Consider the following 15,752-nt stretch of genomic DNA (forward strand, 5'->3'; position numbering starts at 1 on the left):
AACAAAGAATTACATTAATACCTAACGATCAACAAATCCAACCTGAAAAGCAATCAAGCGGGGTAACAAATCTATCTACAATAGCCACATTTCACATCCATCCAAGGAGAACAAAAAATGCACAACATTACATATTGGTATATTAAATGAGCCATGTTGATGGAATTCACACTACCAAGTGAATTTGTTTTATGATACAAATACCCATTTATAACAATAAAATACAGAACTTCCCATCACGGTGAGGACCAAATACATAAAGCCCTACATATTAGGACATAATGGCAGTCACAAACATGTGTGCAAACATGACTAAGTCTTTTAAACTAGTCTGGGATAGAGAAAATCATGTATGCTTTAAGCAAAACTAAAACATTTCCTTGGTTATAGAGCTCTGGTTATTCTGATTTAGTATTTGATCACTTAGTAGTATACACAAAGCTAAAAGAACTGATTTAGCAAAAAGTAAAAAAAATATCACAAGTTAGACCAACATGATGTTACTATCTGCTAATCTTCTCATATGCATAAGTTAGACAGCAAGACAATATATAAATGGAAACAATATGGAGCCAATCAAACTAAACAAAGAAAATTACAATTTGTTTTGATAGGAATCATGCAAAAATCTTTGAAATGGAAAAGATGTATATATTTACCGAATACCAATATTTAGACGTTCCTTTGAAATAAAATGACCATTCCTTACCTGGTCCTTTGTTAGAACCATGCCTACTATCTTAGTCTTGCATGTGCATTAACCACCAAGGTACTCTAGCCATTTGTTGTGGAAAGACAAACATTAGTCTAGCATGGTAATTCACAAAAATGGAACTAACAATATTTATATATAAATAATCTGGACAAAGTATTCCTAGGAAGTAAAGTGACACCAACATGAAAACGTAGTCAACATCACAGTAAAGATTTACTACAACAAATAAACATTTTATGCCTGTCAATTCGCATTGTATATGATCGAGGATCTCCTATCATGGTTAGGTGTCACATATACACACATTTTAATTTGGATTGATAGATGAATACAATAGCTAAAAGGGACACCAGAATATTATAGTCAGAGACGATCCTAGGAAGAGCAACAATAAAGAGAGAAGCCGGCCGCGATGCATGTGGTCAGGATATAGCACACTACTAAAATAGACACCCATGTGGTTTGCCTCAATGAAGTAAACAACAATGATATGGACATGCTTATGTATCATATTCTGGCGAATCAAAATTGTGCAACCCAGCGGCTATTTGATTACCGTAGTGAATCGAACTATCAAAATGGTTTGATTCCAGAATTCACTGTCAGGCTCTAAGAACCAATGGGAAACTCTGTTGACTCCAAAATAAATTGAAATTACTTAAGCTCTCTTGAGATCTCAACTGTTTCGGCTAGTAGAAATTTATTCAGAATGCATAGCGATAGCTGCCTACCTCCATCAGGAACCACTCATTGAGGTCGTCGTGATGTGTGAAGCGGTTCATAAAGAAGTATAGTTTGATTTGCTAGAGTTGTTTATCTGTTACTTTACCTTTAGAGGAGCTCCAAGCCTATTATGCAGCACCAAAACAGAGAATTACATTAATACCTCATTTCATTAGTAGCTCATTCAATTACGTGAAAATATTTTCCCACTTGAAATATGTTTGACATGTCCAAACTTATAAAATGATTGGATTGTAGTATCTATGAGTATCTCCTTGTGAAATCTTAAGGTTACGATTGTAACCCACCATGTATTTGAAGTGTTGCTAAGTACAATATTTGAAAAGCAAACTAATATCAAGTGATACGCATTTTCTTCAAAGTAGGAAGCCATGGATGTTTACAGTAATTTGTTTGTTCCTCTTGCGGGGCATAAAAGCTTTGTAAGCCTTGGGCTTTTGTTTGACAGCATCTTGAAGCGTCAAGCCATGCAGGTCTCTTATGTGTCTTTCTTTAAGTGCAGGATCGAACACAACCTAGCTACAATGCAGATTGCTTGTTCATTATTAACGACAATGCAGATGAAGCTTATCTTTCTCAATGCCCGAGCGATAGGAAATATTTCTTCAGACAACAATACAGGAATAGTACGGTCGGAATCAAGGGACTCAAAGAAGGTACTTCCCTTGTATAGAATAATAGGAGCTAATATACATTGCAAAGATGGCCTTAAATTTATGCATTGTTGTTTGGAGCAAATTTTCTTACAATGACTCTAGGGTCTTGCATGCATAATTTGGTATTAGAATGTGCAACTATTTATTACAAAAAAGAATAATAATCTGACGCGATGTTGGTGCAAACAAACCTATATCTAAGAGTAATCAGTCAAATAATTCCATGCTAGGAGATACTAACCTGAATGGCCGAATCTGCAGATAACAGCTGTCCCGAGCACAACCTAGATCCAGTGGAGAACGATTAGGAACGGAAGCGAATAAATATATCCAAGTAAGCTGACAACAGGAGGATCATGGGAGACATACCACGCTTAGGTCAAAGGAAATTTATGTCCGCGGGTAACCTCTATCGTAGGTATTCTCTATATACAGTCGCACGCAGCATCGCCGGTATCAGCACTAGCGAACGACCAGGCAAGCCGAAGAGGGCCGCTGGTCTCAAGACGCCGCGTCCAGGGTGGATCATATGAGCCTTTTGGCGGCGCAAAGAGGGGAAAGGGTGGGCAGGATATACTCCTACTCAGGGCGGCGCGCGGAGGGGAGATGGGTAGGCGACCTTCCCCTTGCAGATCGAGAGGGACGGGAGAAAGGGAGGGAACAGAAGAGGGAGGCGGCGTCACATTTGATAGAGAGGCAGGGAGGGATATGAGTAGAAAGTAGACGACGGGCCGCCGCCGCGACCTAGTGTTCGTACAGGGGCGACGCCGGAAAAGCTGAGAGCCACGGCGTCGCTGGCTCCGGCGAGCTGGATGGCGATACTCCAGCTCCGGCCCTCTCTTCTCTCCCACTTGCGATGACAGATGGATCAAAGCCGAGTTGAGATGATAACGCAGAAAAAAAAGGTGTGGGCGGTGGCGGCCCCACACGGGTGATGCGCGAACCGTCAAAACTCTGAGAAGCCGGGGATCGCAACAGCCATACTGTTGTATCTAGTAATTCCTTTGAATCAAAAGAGGCCTTAAATGCCACGTTATGGAGATAATTTGGCCAATGTATGTGCCACTTGTCATTGATGAGCTTGACATGGAGATGTCCGAAAAACCCACCGTGTTAGGTTCGGAATACAACAATTATAAACATATGTGACAATGTTGACATATGCAAGTTATCAAACCACATAAATAAAAGGAAGCGAAAAACAAGAACAATATGAAAATTAAAAGAGAGTAAACTAAGATCATGGTACATGGATCGCTGATCTCCATGTAGTTCTAGAAGAGCCAATACTTTAGGTACATTTCAATTCCTCAAGTCTCTTTTACCGCCTCCGCCCAAGTTAACTTTGGTCGCCCTCTACCCCTTCTAGTCTCCTCCATATACTTCTTAGAATTCCATTGTTAACTGGAGCTTCTGGAGGCCTCCGCTGGATATGCCCAAACCACCTTAGTCAGTGTTGGACAAGCTACTCATCGATCGGTGCCACCCCAAGCCTATCGCGAAGTATCTCGTTCCTAATCCAGTCCTTTCTTGTATGGCCGCACATCCATCGTAGCATGTGCATCTCCACAACACTCATTTGTTATATGTGTTGTCTTTTAGTTGGCCAACATTCTGCCCCATATAGCATCGTCGGTCTGACTGTCGTCCTATAGAACTTACCTTTTACCTTTTGTGGGACCATCTTGTCACATAGGATACCAGATGCTTGCAGCTACTTCATACACACTGCCTTGATCCTGTGGCAAACATCCTCGCCGATATCACCATTGCTTTGCAACATAGATCCTAATATCGGAAGGTGTCCCTCTTAGGCACTATATGTCCCTCTAATCTGGCATCTATCTGTCTTAGCCACCAACACCACTAAAGTTGCATCGCATGTACTCAGTCTTGGTCTTGCTAAGTCTAAACCCCTTCGACTCCAACGTCTGCCTCCATAGCTCTAACTTCCTATTCACGCTGGTCCTAGTTTCATCTACTAGCACCACACCATCAACAAAGAGCATCCACCAAGTAATATCTCCTTGTATATCCATGGTCACCTCATCCATCACCAAGTAAAACATGTATGGGCTTAAGGCTGGCCCTTGATGTAGACCTACCGTGAGTTGGGAAGGTATCAGTCTCACTATCACCTGCGAGAACACTAGTCACAACACGATCTTACATATCTCTGATGAGGGTAATGTACTTTGTTAGGACTTTGTGTTTCTCTAGCACCCACCACATGACCGTCTTTGGTATCCTGACATATGCCTACTCCAAGTCGATGAAGATCATATGTAGGTCCTTCTTTTGCTCCCTATATCTCTCCATAAGTTGTCAAAGTAAGAAAATCGCCTCTGTAGTCGACCTCCTAGGCATAAAACCGAATTGGTTTTTAGTGACATTCGTCACTCTCCCCAAGTGATGCTCGATGATTCTCTCTCAAATTTCATAGTATGGCTCATAAGTTTAATCTCTCGGTAGTTAGTACAACTTTGAATATCTCCTTTATTCTTGAAGATAGGCACTAATATGATTTTCCTCCACTCTTCGGGCATCTTGTTTGCCCAAAAAATGTGGTTGAATAGCTTAGTTAGCCATACTATTACCACATCTCTAAGGCTTCTCCACACCTCAATTGGGACATCATCAAGGCCAAGGGCCTTTCCTCCTTTCATCCTTTTGAGGGTCTCTTTAACCTCAAGCTCTTGGATCCTTTGCACGAAAGGTCTATTGGTGTCATCAAAGGGTCATCTAGCTTGGCCATAGTGTCCTTGTTCCCATAATTGATTAACCCATCAAAGTACTCACTCCATCTATTCTTGATCTCTTCATATTTCACTAGAAGTCGATTAGCCTCGTCCTTGATGCACTTAACTTGGTTGAGGTCACTCGTCTTCCTCTCACGAATTTTCGCCATCTTGTAGATATCCTTCTCACCTTCCTTTGTGCCTAATCTATCATATAGCTCATTATAGGCCTGCCCCCTTGCTCCACTCACAACTCGCCTTGCATTCTTCTTAGCATCTTTGTACTTCACCATGTTGCTTGTGCTTCTATCATGGTGCCAACTCTTGTCACACTCCTTCTCCTTGATAGCCCTTTGGACATCCTCATTTCACCACCATGTGTCCTTAGCTTCCGGATTCTTACCATTTGTCACTCCAAGCACCTCCCTAGCTACCTTTCGGATGCAAGTACCCATCTTCACCCACATGCTATCCGCATCTCCCTCTTCGTCCCATGGTCCTTCCATGATCATCCTCTCCTGAAAGATATGTTGTGCTTCCCCTTTGAGCTTCCACCACTCTGTTCTTGTGATTTTGATGCATTTATCCCGCATCACACGAGCGTGAAAACGGAAGTCAGGTACCACAAGCTTATGTTGCGCCACAAAACACTCCCAAGGGATCACCTTGGAATCCAAACAAGCCGTCCTATCGCTTCTTCTAGTGAGGACAAAGTCTATCTAGCTAGAGTGTTGGGCACTACTAAAAGTCACTAAGTGAGATTGCCTCTTCGTAAAGAAGGTGTTAGCGACTAACAAGTTATAGGCTACCGCAAAGTCGAGGATGTCTTTATCCTCCTGGTTTGTGTCACCATACCTGAAGCATCCATGCACACCCTCAAACCCTGTGTTAGTTGTGCCCACATGGCCATTGAGATCTCCTCCAATGTAGAGCTTCTCATTTGCCAGTATACTTCTAACGACATCCTCCAACTCCTCCCAAAATTGTCTCTTACTGCTCATGTCGAGCCCAATTTGTGGGGCATAAACACTAACAACGTTCAGGAAAAAGTTCCCAACAACTAGCTTGACTAGGATGATCCTATCTCCCTTTCTCCGAACGTCCACTACTACATCCTTAAGGCTCTTATCTATGAGGATGCCTACGCCATTCCTAGTACCGGATGAATCTGAATACCAAAGCTTGAAGCCGGTAGTCTCGACTTCCCTTGCCTACTGACCCGTCCATCTAGTCTCCTAGACACAAATGATATGTACACGCCTCCTGATCGCAACATCCACTAACTCCTGCAACTTTTCAGTCAAGGATCCTACATTCCAACTACCCACATGCAACCTATTTTTCTAGGCTAGCTTCCTTGCCCTTCGCATCCATCAAGAGAGATGCAAAGACCTTTGCTCACTTAACACTACATCCGGGCGAAGATGTAGCGCGCTACTAAGACGGTGGTGTTCGTGGTGCTCCGGCCCTTGCTCATTTAATACCACATCTGGGTTCCGATATCTAAGGCGGTAGCAGCGCAGCCCTCGCTCATTTAACACCACACCCGGATTCCCCTGTGGCGCGTCGCGGAGAGAGTTACGCCCCAACGAAGTTTTATTGGGTTTCATATCCATTGGAATTGCTGGTTTTTACATTGGCTCGCTAAGCCTAACACAATCCTCCTCCTTTACCCGGGTTTGGGACTGGCTATTCCTAAATGGCATAGGCGGTTTTTGAAGGGCCACAAATCCCCAAAAAAGAATCTTGATTAGGTAGCGTGCACCATAAATTTATCATTTATGGACTAGACAGATGATTTCCCGAACTTACTATATGTTTCTAGCCGTTTGTACGTTGGCACAAAGCTACATCATTTTAGACTGTCCAGCTTGCTTAATAACAAAGGAAAAAAAACTATTTACAACACTTGCCCACCAGCCCTCTGCAGTTATTCTGAAGCACTCGCTTCACCTTTGAACATAGCTATATCTATCATTAACAGATGATACAGATGTATATAGATGCCACACGTCCACACCCATTCGCATCATGGTTCTTGCATCGACTTTGTTGTGCAGAACCGCACAGCGTCAGAAACTGCAAGGAAAATATTGCTGCTTCCTATGTGCTCGGTGAGTTTGGATGCTTGCAGTTTTTCGATGACAACAGAACCAGGATTTGACAGAATGAGCTGCCAAAGTACACAATACAAGCAAAATAATCAGTGGCCCAGTAAGAACAGTTTTTTTTAATGTTTTAAGTTTCAATGAATCTACCTGGATCTCTCTCTTCTGAAGATTCTTGTATAGATCTTCAAGAGAATGAATGCCACTTGTATCGATATCGATAACGGCTGCACCAGCATTTTAAACTGAACCACATCAGTATGATGATTGTTAAAAAGTTGAATGTTGTAGGATCAATGGATCATTTTACTTACGTGACATTTCAACAATCAAGAAATTTATTTTAGGAAGTCCCACTGCCTTGGCTCTGTCTTCTTCATCTGTCAACCACCTAAGAATTCTGAAATGGATCACCAGATACCAGGCTATGAGGTTGGAGTTATTGAATTTTTGTGCTATTCACCGTTTTTCAAATTCGAAACACTGAGTGAGGTAAATTTTGCATTATTACCTTTCTCGGACGTAATTGGAGTTGGAAAAATAAATAGCAGAATCAACCCTCACTATCACCACCCCAGGAACAAGCTTTGCTTCTGGATACTGACTGGTGTTCCTGTATATTGTGGTTCCCGGAAGGTTTCCAAGCAGAGCTGTCCTTGGCCTTGTTACTTGAAGAAGTATTTTAGCAAATGAGATTGCTACCTGTAAATATCAGGAACAGCAGGTGAGTTCTACTTATCTCTTCAAAAGAAGACATGACAATATATTATTATTTTTTGAAGCTATGCTTGGTCCTTACAGCAATCAAGAGACCAATCTCAACCGATACGAAAATAACACCGAAAAATGCTCCCATGCAAGCAATGAAGTCCAACTTGTCAACTTTCCAGATAAGAATCGCTGCTTCATAGTCCACAAGACTGATTACAGCAGAGATAATGATCGACCCTAGGATTGCATTTGGCGTATATTTGAATAGCGGTGTGATGACCAACAAGGTGAGAAGCACAACTACTGACATAACCACATTGGATACAGGAGTTTTGCAACCAGCCATGAAGTTAACCGCAGAACGTGAGAAAGAACCTGAAAAAAATCAAGGGTAAGGGTTTGAGCACTGGATTTTTCAGATAGTTTCTTGCTATCTCTGTTGGGTAAAAAATGGGTTGAGCTACCTGTTGTGACATAGCAAGATGTCATTGAGCCTACTATGTTCATAGTTCCAAGTGCGACCATCTCCTTGTTCCCATCTAACTGGTAGTCCTTAATAGCGGCAAACGTCCTTCCAATTGCCACAGCTTCCTGATAAAGTAGTCGCACACATATTGATGAGAAATCTGGAGAAGCACATGACGGGATAAAAAATATTTATGCATTTATATCAGCATACATACTGTCAAACCAACTATGCCGCAAACAACACCGATCTTGAAACCTTTTAAAACGAATGGACCAGTGAAAAAAATCTTGTGTGCTGATGATGGGTTGATGCCCTTTTCGATGAACTTCACCTGATGACCAAATGACAACAAAATTTCTATCCATTACAAAAACGATATGACTAAGCCTTAGTAGAATACTAACTTTTAGTTACTTACTATCTGAACACCTTGCTTGTCAGCACGGGTTATGTATACAAAAAAGGTTGACATAATAACTGAAATTATAGGAGCAACAGCTGGCACCCAGAAAAACTTCCTGTTCTTCTTTCCCTGTGTAAATCAAATATTTTTAGTATATGGATTAAAATTCCATCGTTAATGGTGTTGCAAAGATAAGAAGTGCTTACGATGTACTTGGCAAACAGAAGGAAAGCCAGGAAAGATGTGCCAATCACAATTGTTTGCCAGTTCCACTGCATATATAAAAAACTCCCTGTCAGTACTTGCGATTGATATCATTTTTAGCCTCAGAGTGTAATTCTGGCAACCAGTTGCCCATGCACCCCATATTCTCTCCTCTATTTTTCATATTCCGAGTTTACAAAAATTATGAAGTAATTCATCGATGTTAGCAATATCATGTGCACTTGCAAAAAAAAAAATCATCTAAATGACTAAAAGTATGACCATGTGTGAGCTACACAAAAATAGGAAGAGAATTTGGGTTGCATGGGCAACTAGTTGCGAAAATCTGCTCATCAGTCTAAGCTAATGCCTGTCATGGGAAGAACCATGAAAACGTGAATAAATTCAGCTGCCTTTTTTCCAAATGGAATATGTCAAACGAGCTCCGCAAATTCCGAAAACAGTTCACTGACTGCTTGCAACCAAAAAGGTTGGAGCCAAATAAGTTATTTCCATGTCATGACTGTAATTTGTTAGTAACAAAAAAATATTTATGTTCTTGGCAGGAGCGGACCCAAAAAGAGCTGAGTGGGGGTGTAGGCCCTCAAATTCCCCAAATTCTTGAGAATTTCAAAGAAACTTTTTTGAAAATTTTGAATTCAGAACATAATTGCCCCTGGTCAAACTTTGTGCCCCCACTGAAACTTATTTCTGGGTCCGCCACTGGTTCTTGGGATTACAAATGCATTGATATAGTTACAGAAATCCAGAGAATAATGTTCTCACTAAAATATAAATGTGAGACGTTAGAGCTAAGTATGACATAAGTACCCCATGATGGACTGAACTCCAGACAGATTTCATAACCGAAACTATGTCGGTTTTCCTTGTAAAATTCACGATACCCAACACGTATTTCAGCTGCTGCAGGGCAATAGTTATGGCTGCTCCCCCCATGAACCCGACAATTGCAGCATGTGACAAGAACTCGATGAGGAACCCTAACCTGGAAAATGTGAACTCTTAGTTCAACGCAACTTACCCTCAAAAAAAAAAAGTTCAACGCATCTACATTGTGCAAGCTTCTAGTAGGTAATTTGCATATACCTTAGAAATCCTAGGGCTGCTTGAGTGATACCAGCAAAGAAGGTTGCCGTGAAAGCAAGGCGTATGTATTCCTCCTTGTTTTTAACATGGTCAACCTCATTTTGTAGAAGTGAACCTATTAAAAGAGAAACCACAGCAACTGGACCAATCGCTATATCCCTTGAGCTACCCATTGCAGCATATATCAATGGGGGAACGAAGCTGGAGTCTAAAACCAACTAGCATAAGTAAATTATAATGGAAAATCAAGCTTAATTTTTACATAATGCTCCACAAAAGACATGACAGGAGAAACTTACATAGCCCGTACTGTGGGTCCAAATTAGCAAGCTTCGAATAACCAATGTCCTATTAGAGTCCAATATTAAATATCAGGCGCAGTTCAAGACTTAAAGTAATCAAATCAGAGGTGGACCAGTCATCCTTGATACCTGAGGAATGCAGAGACTGGCAATAGTCAATCCGGCAATTAGATCACTCCTGAACTTGATGAAGTTGTAATTCCTGCCCCATCCAACAACTGGAAACAAGAACTGCAACCCCATCGTGAATCTTGTCCATCCAGATTGACCCTTGTACTGACGCAGCGGGTTTTCATGGAAGAAAGTCTCCCTCAATGTGTCTGTGAACTCTGTGGCCAGGTTCTTTTGAGGGGGATAGCCCACCTTATACACCAGCGGTCCTTGAGATGGGTCATAGGAGGGTGTCTGTGTGGTGATGGTAGGTTCATTTGCTGCTGCCTCGTCGGTTATATGATGAACCATCTCTGATACTGAAATAGCTCTTTGTTATCTATGGAAAGCACTGAATTAATTTAGTAACTGGAGGGGGTATGGAGGTTATAGGTTCTCAAATATTGTAAAAAGGCAACCACAATATTACAGTAAACCAACTCAATGGCCCGTCAAAATGAGGATAGGTACATGTATAGAATCAATTGACAGAGCACCACTATATTGCATAGAGTTTGTCAACCATATCAGAAATGTTACCGACGGACAAATCATGTAGTACGATTCATTTGATCCTTCTGTTTTTTTCGACATTTAGTATTCAGAAAGCTGTACGAAAAAAATAAAGTTGTACAATATCAACTAACCTCACATTTTTTCCAGATTTAGATAAATAAAGGAGGAAAATTAGAAAATGAAATCACCCTTGATGGTGCAATAGCAGAATCAACTTTCGCTCAGTATACAGAATGTATTAAAAATTTAATTCAATTTTTTTAATTAGCCTAATGTGTTCTAGCACCCTTTAAGATTTTAACTTCAAATTCGAAGTGTGCTATAAGAATTTTTTTTTGAATAATAGAATTTTCTCTTTTCCTTTTTCTTTTCGTTGTGATTAATCATTAAAGTACTTTTCTCATTTTTTCAAATTTTGAATTAAAATTAATTTGAACTCTATTTTTTAACATGCTCGGATTATATTGCTAATAAACTTACAATTACGTATACAAGGATTTAAAGGACTTGTCGAGTGATGTGGTGGCAGAGAACAAGTTATCTTTTTTTTGAGCAAACGATTGGAGTTAGTTATTTATGATGAAAATATATGTTCATCTTGGATCAATAGCAGGCAAATCTATTTATATGAGCAGCGAAGAAGAGCAACCGTGAATCAAATTTACGCTATCTTTGTTCTACAAAAATATCCATTTCAACAACTGATTCTAACTCTTATATAGAACAGCCACCTGTTTCTCTCAATTGTAACCAAGGAATTTCAGGGTTCTTTTATTATTATTTCAAAGCATCATAATTTCTATAAAATCAGGATTTATTGAAGAATTATAAAATAAGGAAATTCCCTTTAAGTAATTTCAATCTAGTTGTCCACCTCTCCACATATCAATGCATTTCTTTTATCGTAATTTTACTTGGGCAGGCCACGATAGTCAAGTTACACTCTATATCAGAGGTTTTTTTATTCAATATATTGAATCTTTGAAAAAAATAAAACATGGTTCCCTTAGAGATGCTTGTACAATAATGTATTCGAACATCGAGTTTCTCTACGCACGGATGAGGCATAAGGCCATTCTGTAACACTATACCATTACGAGGGAGGATAGACAGTACCATTTTGAGAATGTCCAGTACTACAATAATAAAAAAGTAGAGGTTTGTAGTTAATGCCTCTGTTTTTTTCTTCTGAATTTAGTGCGACTAGAAATCCACTTTTGTCTCCTTTTGCAAACCAATAGAAAGAAGAAACAGGAAGTTCTCTTGTGTTAGCAATGTATGTATTAAGATATAAACCATCTGACAATTATTATATTATCCCGTTATATAAGTATGTAAAACGAAAAAGAAAAAGAAAAACTCAATCACACTGTATTTTGTTAGAAACGACTGTATTGTTTTGTACTCAGTTCAGTGTGAACAATGGACAATATGGTGGACTGTTGTGTCAGGAAAGCACAAGACTTCCGGATTTATTCAATCTGAAAGGTCAATCAGACTTATTCAAACAGCAATAATTGGTGCAGACAGTTCCAACGATTCTCTTGGAATGCTAATAGATCAGAGATTAATAAAATCCAAATGAGTCAACTTCGTGCGTAGGCTGAAATGGTCCAACTAAGATGGATGTAGAATTGTAGATACTATTTCATTTGACAAGGCAGACAGGAAGCTTTCCATTTCAGACATGTACCATATATACCGATAAATGGAATCAGTTGTTTGCAACTGTAGACATTGATTTATTATCAAAAGCGTGCATAATTTTGGTGAGCTTAATCTGTTGACATAATCTTTGACTGATCTCCACTCCTCTCCGAATGAGTTCACAGTGATAAGAAGCCCTGTTATCACTTGAGTTCTAAGTAAACCTAGCTAACTATATAATGTAATGGAAATTTTCCGTCAGTTAATTTATTTTTCCGAGTAAACCTGTCAGTTATTAGGTTGGTTAGAGGATGCAAATTACGACTCGACTGATGATATAGTGAGATATTTGATCAATTGTCAAGCACCAGTTCTGGCATACAAGCAGACTATATAGAGCATAACGTTGCCAGATTCTCGTCCATACAAAGCATGGGATAAATTACCGATGATTTCCCAAAGAAAGACACTAATGGCTCGAAAACATAGACAATCCGTCCAGTCCGACAAACCAACAGTTTAATCACAGCCATAACAACCAAATGCAACGAGTTCCCAAGAAACGAAAGACTGTAATCCAAGGATGGGAATGAGTTGTTCAGAAACAGAAAATGTGAAAAAGGCTGGAAATGAGCACACTGCCAAATGGAGGAACAAATCTTACCGAATATCCGGCGGAGAGAATGAGAGCCAAACGGGCGGATGGATCGATGGAGCCGCCGCTCAAGCTTCACCACTGCACGAGCACGAGCACGAGCGCCGCATCTCCGCGTCGCGAGAAGTGATTTATATACGTGCGCGTGGAGGAACGGGAAGGATCGCCCTTGCCGAGTCTCCGGGGAAGAAACGAACACGCCCAACAGACAAAAAGACCAGCAATGGGGAAGGTAGCGACCTCTGCGGGGTTTTTGGAGGCGAGACAGGGAGGAGGACGGCGATAATGGCGAAATGCGGGGCGTGGCAAACGAAAAGAAATGCCGGGTCGTCGCCGGGGAAGTCGTTGCGGGGCCCGCGCCACCGTGGGCCCACAGGGCGGCCGGACGGGACACTGCCGGCCGACGGCGGTCGGGGTGTGCGTCAGTGCGTGTGTACACGGCGGAACGGGGCACCAACGGGCGGTCGCGAGGGAAGAATGGTTTCAATGTTTGACCGTGGAAGAGTAAGCCAGTACTACGACCGCAAGTGAATGACAGGTGGGCCAAGGCGTTGGAATTGTGGGGTGCGTCGCTGTAGCTCTTGCCCGTCAACAGCGGTCACTCCGGAGAGGTCGTCGTTTACGAGGACGGGAATCCGTCCCTATACATTTCAACCTGGTTGGCTCCAGCCTCCAGGGATGGATACACAGGAGGTTGCCATCAAAAAATTGGAGGTTACAGTGATCTGCTACTCCCTCCGATTCATATTAATTGATTTTAATATGAAGTAGCTCCGTTTTTAAAAGCTGTTTTTTTTAGGAAGTAACCCGCATTTTCTAAAACCACCCGTCCTTTAAAAGAACCTTTAATTTAGAGGGTCATGTAAAACCAAAACTTTCTGCCTCTGAATAGAGGATATAGGCTACTTTCACGAACCTATTGTCGGAAATTTTATTTTTAAGGAGGAAAAAAGTCTTCTCACAGTCTCTCACTCCCGCACATCTCTCTCTTCACGGAAGAAGCGTCGTTCCAACCAACTCTAGCCTCCTAGCTCTACCTCTCACCCGCACAACAGTTTCCCTACGCCACTTATAGCCCCATGCGTGTGTCTTCCTCGCCCCGCCACAAAGTTCTCTGCCATGCTCTCGTTAGTCACACCTACCTTACCGGTGTAGACAACTAGATTTTTTGGAGACACAAGTAGATATTGTTTGCTACATGACGAAGTCTAAACCCTACGTCGCTTTCTTTTATATGGACGCATGGTGATAATGATCCTCTAACGGCGACATGTTTTATGTTTGAATATGTTCATATTGAAGTACTCCCTCTGATTCATATTTACTGATGCTAATATTGATATATCTAGACATATTTTAGTTATAGATACATCCATTTTAATGGCAAGTAATATGAATTAGAGGGAGTACAAAAGTTTGGTTTCATTATGTTTTTTCCTAAATCCTAGGACATAAAGTCTCAAGAAAAGGGTTAAATGGTTGTATGGTGTTATTTGATAGGGCGTGTCCAGTTATTTGTCATTTTATCAGAAATGCGCGAGAGTGCACACCATTTTTATCTATACAGAGGAGAAGAGCCAAGTACAATTGTACAAACATCCACAGCCAAACAACAACAGGGCCGACAAGATATTCTTGGAAATTTTGTTTACTTTGCGTGCATATTAAACGAATGATTGATCATAAGACGTTCGGAGCAATATTTTTCAACATGACGAGATATTCTTGGTCAAGTGTTTCAGCGTTAAAAACCTCTTCAAGCTTTCTATTAGTGTTCACACAACACCAACGTGCTTCGTAATGCAGTCTTAGATTCGTTGTATACTTGTATGCCAGATGCATGATTCTTTGTGAAGAAATTTGCTCTTTAGAGACCTCGATCTCACAATATGGTATCAAAGTTAACATTATGCAGTATACCAACTAGGCATAAGCTAACTGTGCATATTACTCATCGTATAAAAGCGAGTAGGTCCAGAAAAAATAAATACTATATTAATTATACGATATCTACAACTTTGTATAATGATTCTGCAAATGAACAACTGTTATAAGAATATGTACAAGTGAATAACATTACGCAATGTAAAGGTAGTAACTGAAGTTGATCTATGAGATACTATGCAATGTGAGATGGCTTAGCCTTAAGAGGACTTAGTCAAACGAAATTGTATTTGGTTGCCAGGCAAATCTTCACCGATGTGGATGCTCATTGGACTCTTATGCGTGGCATGTACGAACTGGTATGTTTATTCTACTTTCGCTAGGTTTAGAACTTCAGATATGACCATCACCACCTAATCATCGCGACCGCTGCTGATGATGGATACTAATTAAACTGCACGTACCACATTTAAATTTACAATTCATCGAACCATGCATGTAGATATTTTGTAAACCATGTCACGACGATTGGTGCGAATATTCCCCAACTACTTGGGGGTGCACCCTATTTTATTGTGACAGTTTCAAGTTTTCGAAAAATGTAAACTAAAATTGTAGACGTTGGTTATGCCATATGTTGTGAACCTTCACAGATCGTCATATTTTCGGATGAAACTTCACAGATGCACAAGATACAACACAATGTAGATCCATAATTTTAGTTTGCATTTTTTGAAAACTTT

General features: G+C 40.7%; 1 protein-coding gene across 2 annotated transcripts; it reads right to left on the reverse strand.

The window, feature by feature from the left end:
* Positions 1-6,646: 6,646 nt before the first annotated feature.
* Positions 6,647-13,222, reverse strand: LOC124684000 (sulfate transporter 1.2-like). Of its 2 annotated transcripts, none has more exons than XM_047218413.1 (14): positions 13,135-13,222; positions 10,287-10,647; positions 10,155-10,203; positions 9,856-10,063; positions 9,580-9,754; positions 8,751-8,816; positions 8,560-8,673; positions 8,356-8,472; positions 8,137-8,263; positions 7,761-8,047; positions 7,473-7,663; positions 7,276-7,361; positions 7,112-7,188; positions 6,647-7,026 (listed from the first exon to the last, which is right to left on the reverse strand). In XM_047218413.1, the coding sequence occupies exons 2-14, from the start codon at positions 10,617-10,619 to the stop codon at positions 6,883-6,885; spliced, it is 1,974 nt and encodes a 657-aa protein (XP_047074369.1). In that variant the 5' UTR covers positions 10,620-10,647; positions 13,135-13,222; the 3' UTR covers positions 6,647-6,882. The 2 variants fall into 2 exon arrangements, with proteins under 2 accessions (XP_047074369.1, XP_047074376.1); XM_047218420.1 differs by having other exon boundaries at positions 10,287-10,627; positions 13,135-13,216.
* Positions 13,223-15,752: the final 2,530 nt, after the last annotated feature.

This window comes from Lolium rigidum, chromosome 1 (genome assembly GCF_022539505.1).
Source record: "Lolium rigidum isolate FL_2022 chromosome 1, APGP_CSIRO_Lrig_0.1, whole genome shotgun sequence".
In the NCBI taxonomy this organism is placed as follows: Eukaryota; Viridiplantae; Streptophyta; class Magnoliopsida; order Poales; family Poaceae; genus Lolium; species Lolium rigidum.

Bases quoted from the DNA above. Each gene is read 5' to 3' on its own strand.
- LOC124684000 (XM_047218413.1), bottom strand. From the start codon at position 10,619: ATGGTTCATCATATAACCGACGAGGCAGCAGCAAATGAACCTACCATC. The intron at 8,264-8,355 runs GTATGTATGCTG...CTACTTTATCAG, and splicing joins GCGGCATAGTTGGTTTGACA to GAAGCTGTGGCAATTGGAAG. The intron at 7,664-7,760 runs GTAAGGACCAAG...TGATATTTACAG, and splicing joins AGATTGGTCTCTTGATTGCT to GTAGCAATCTCATTTGCTAA.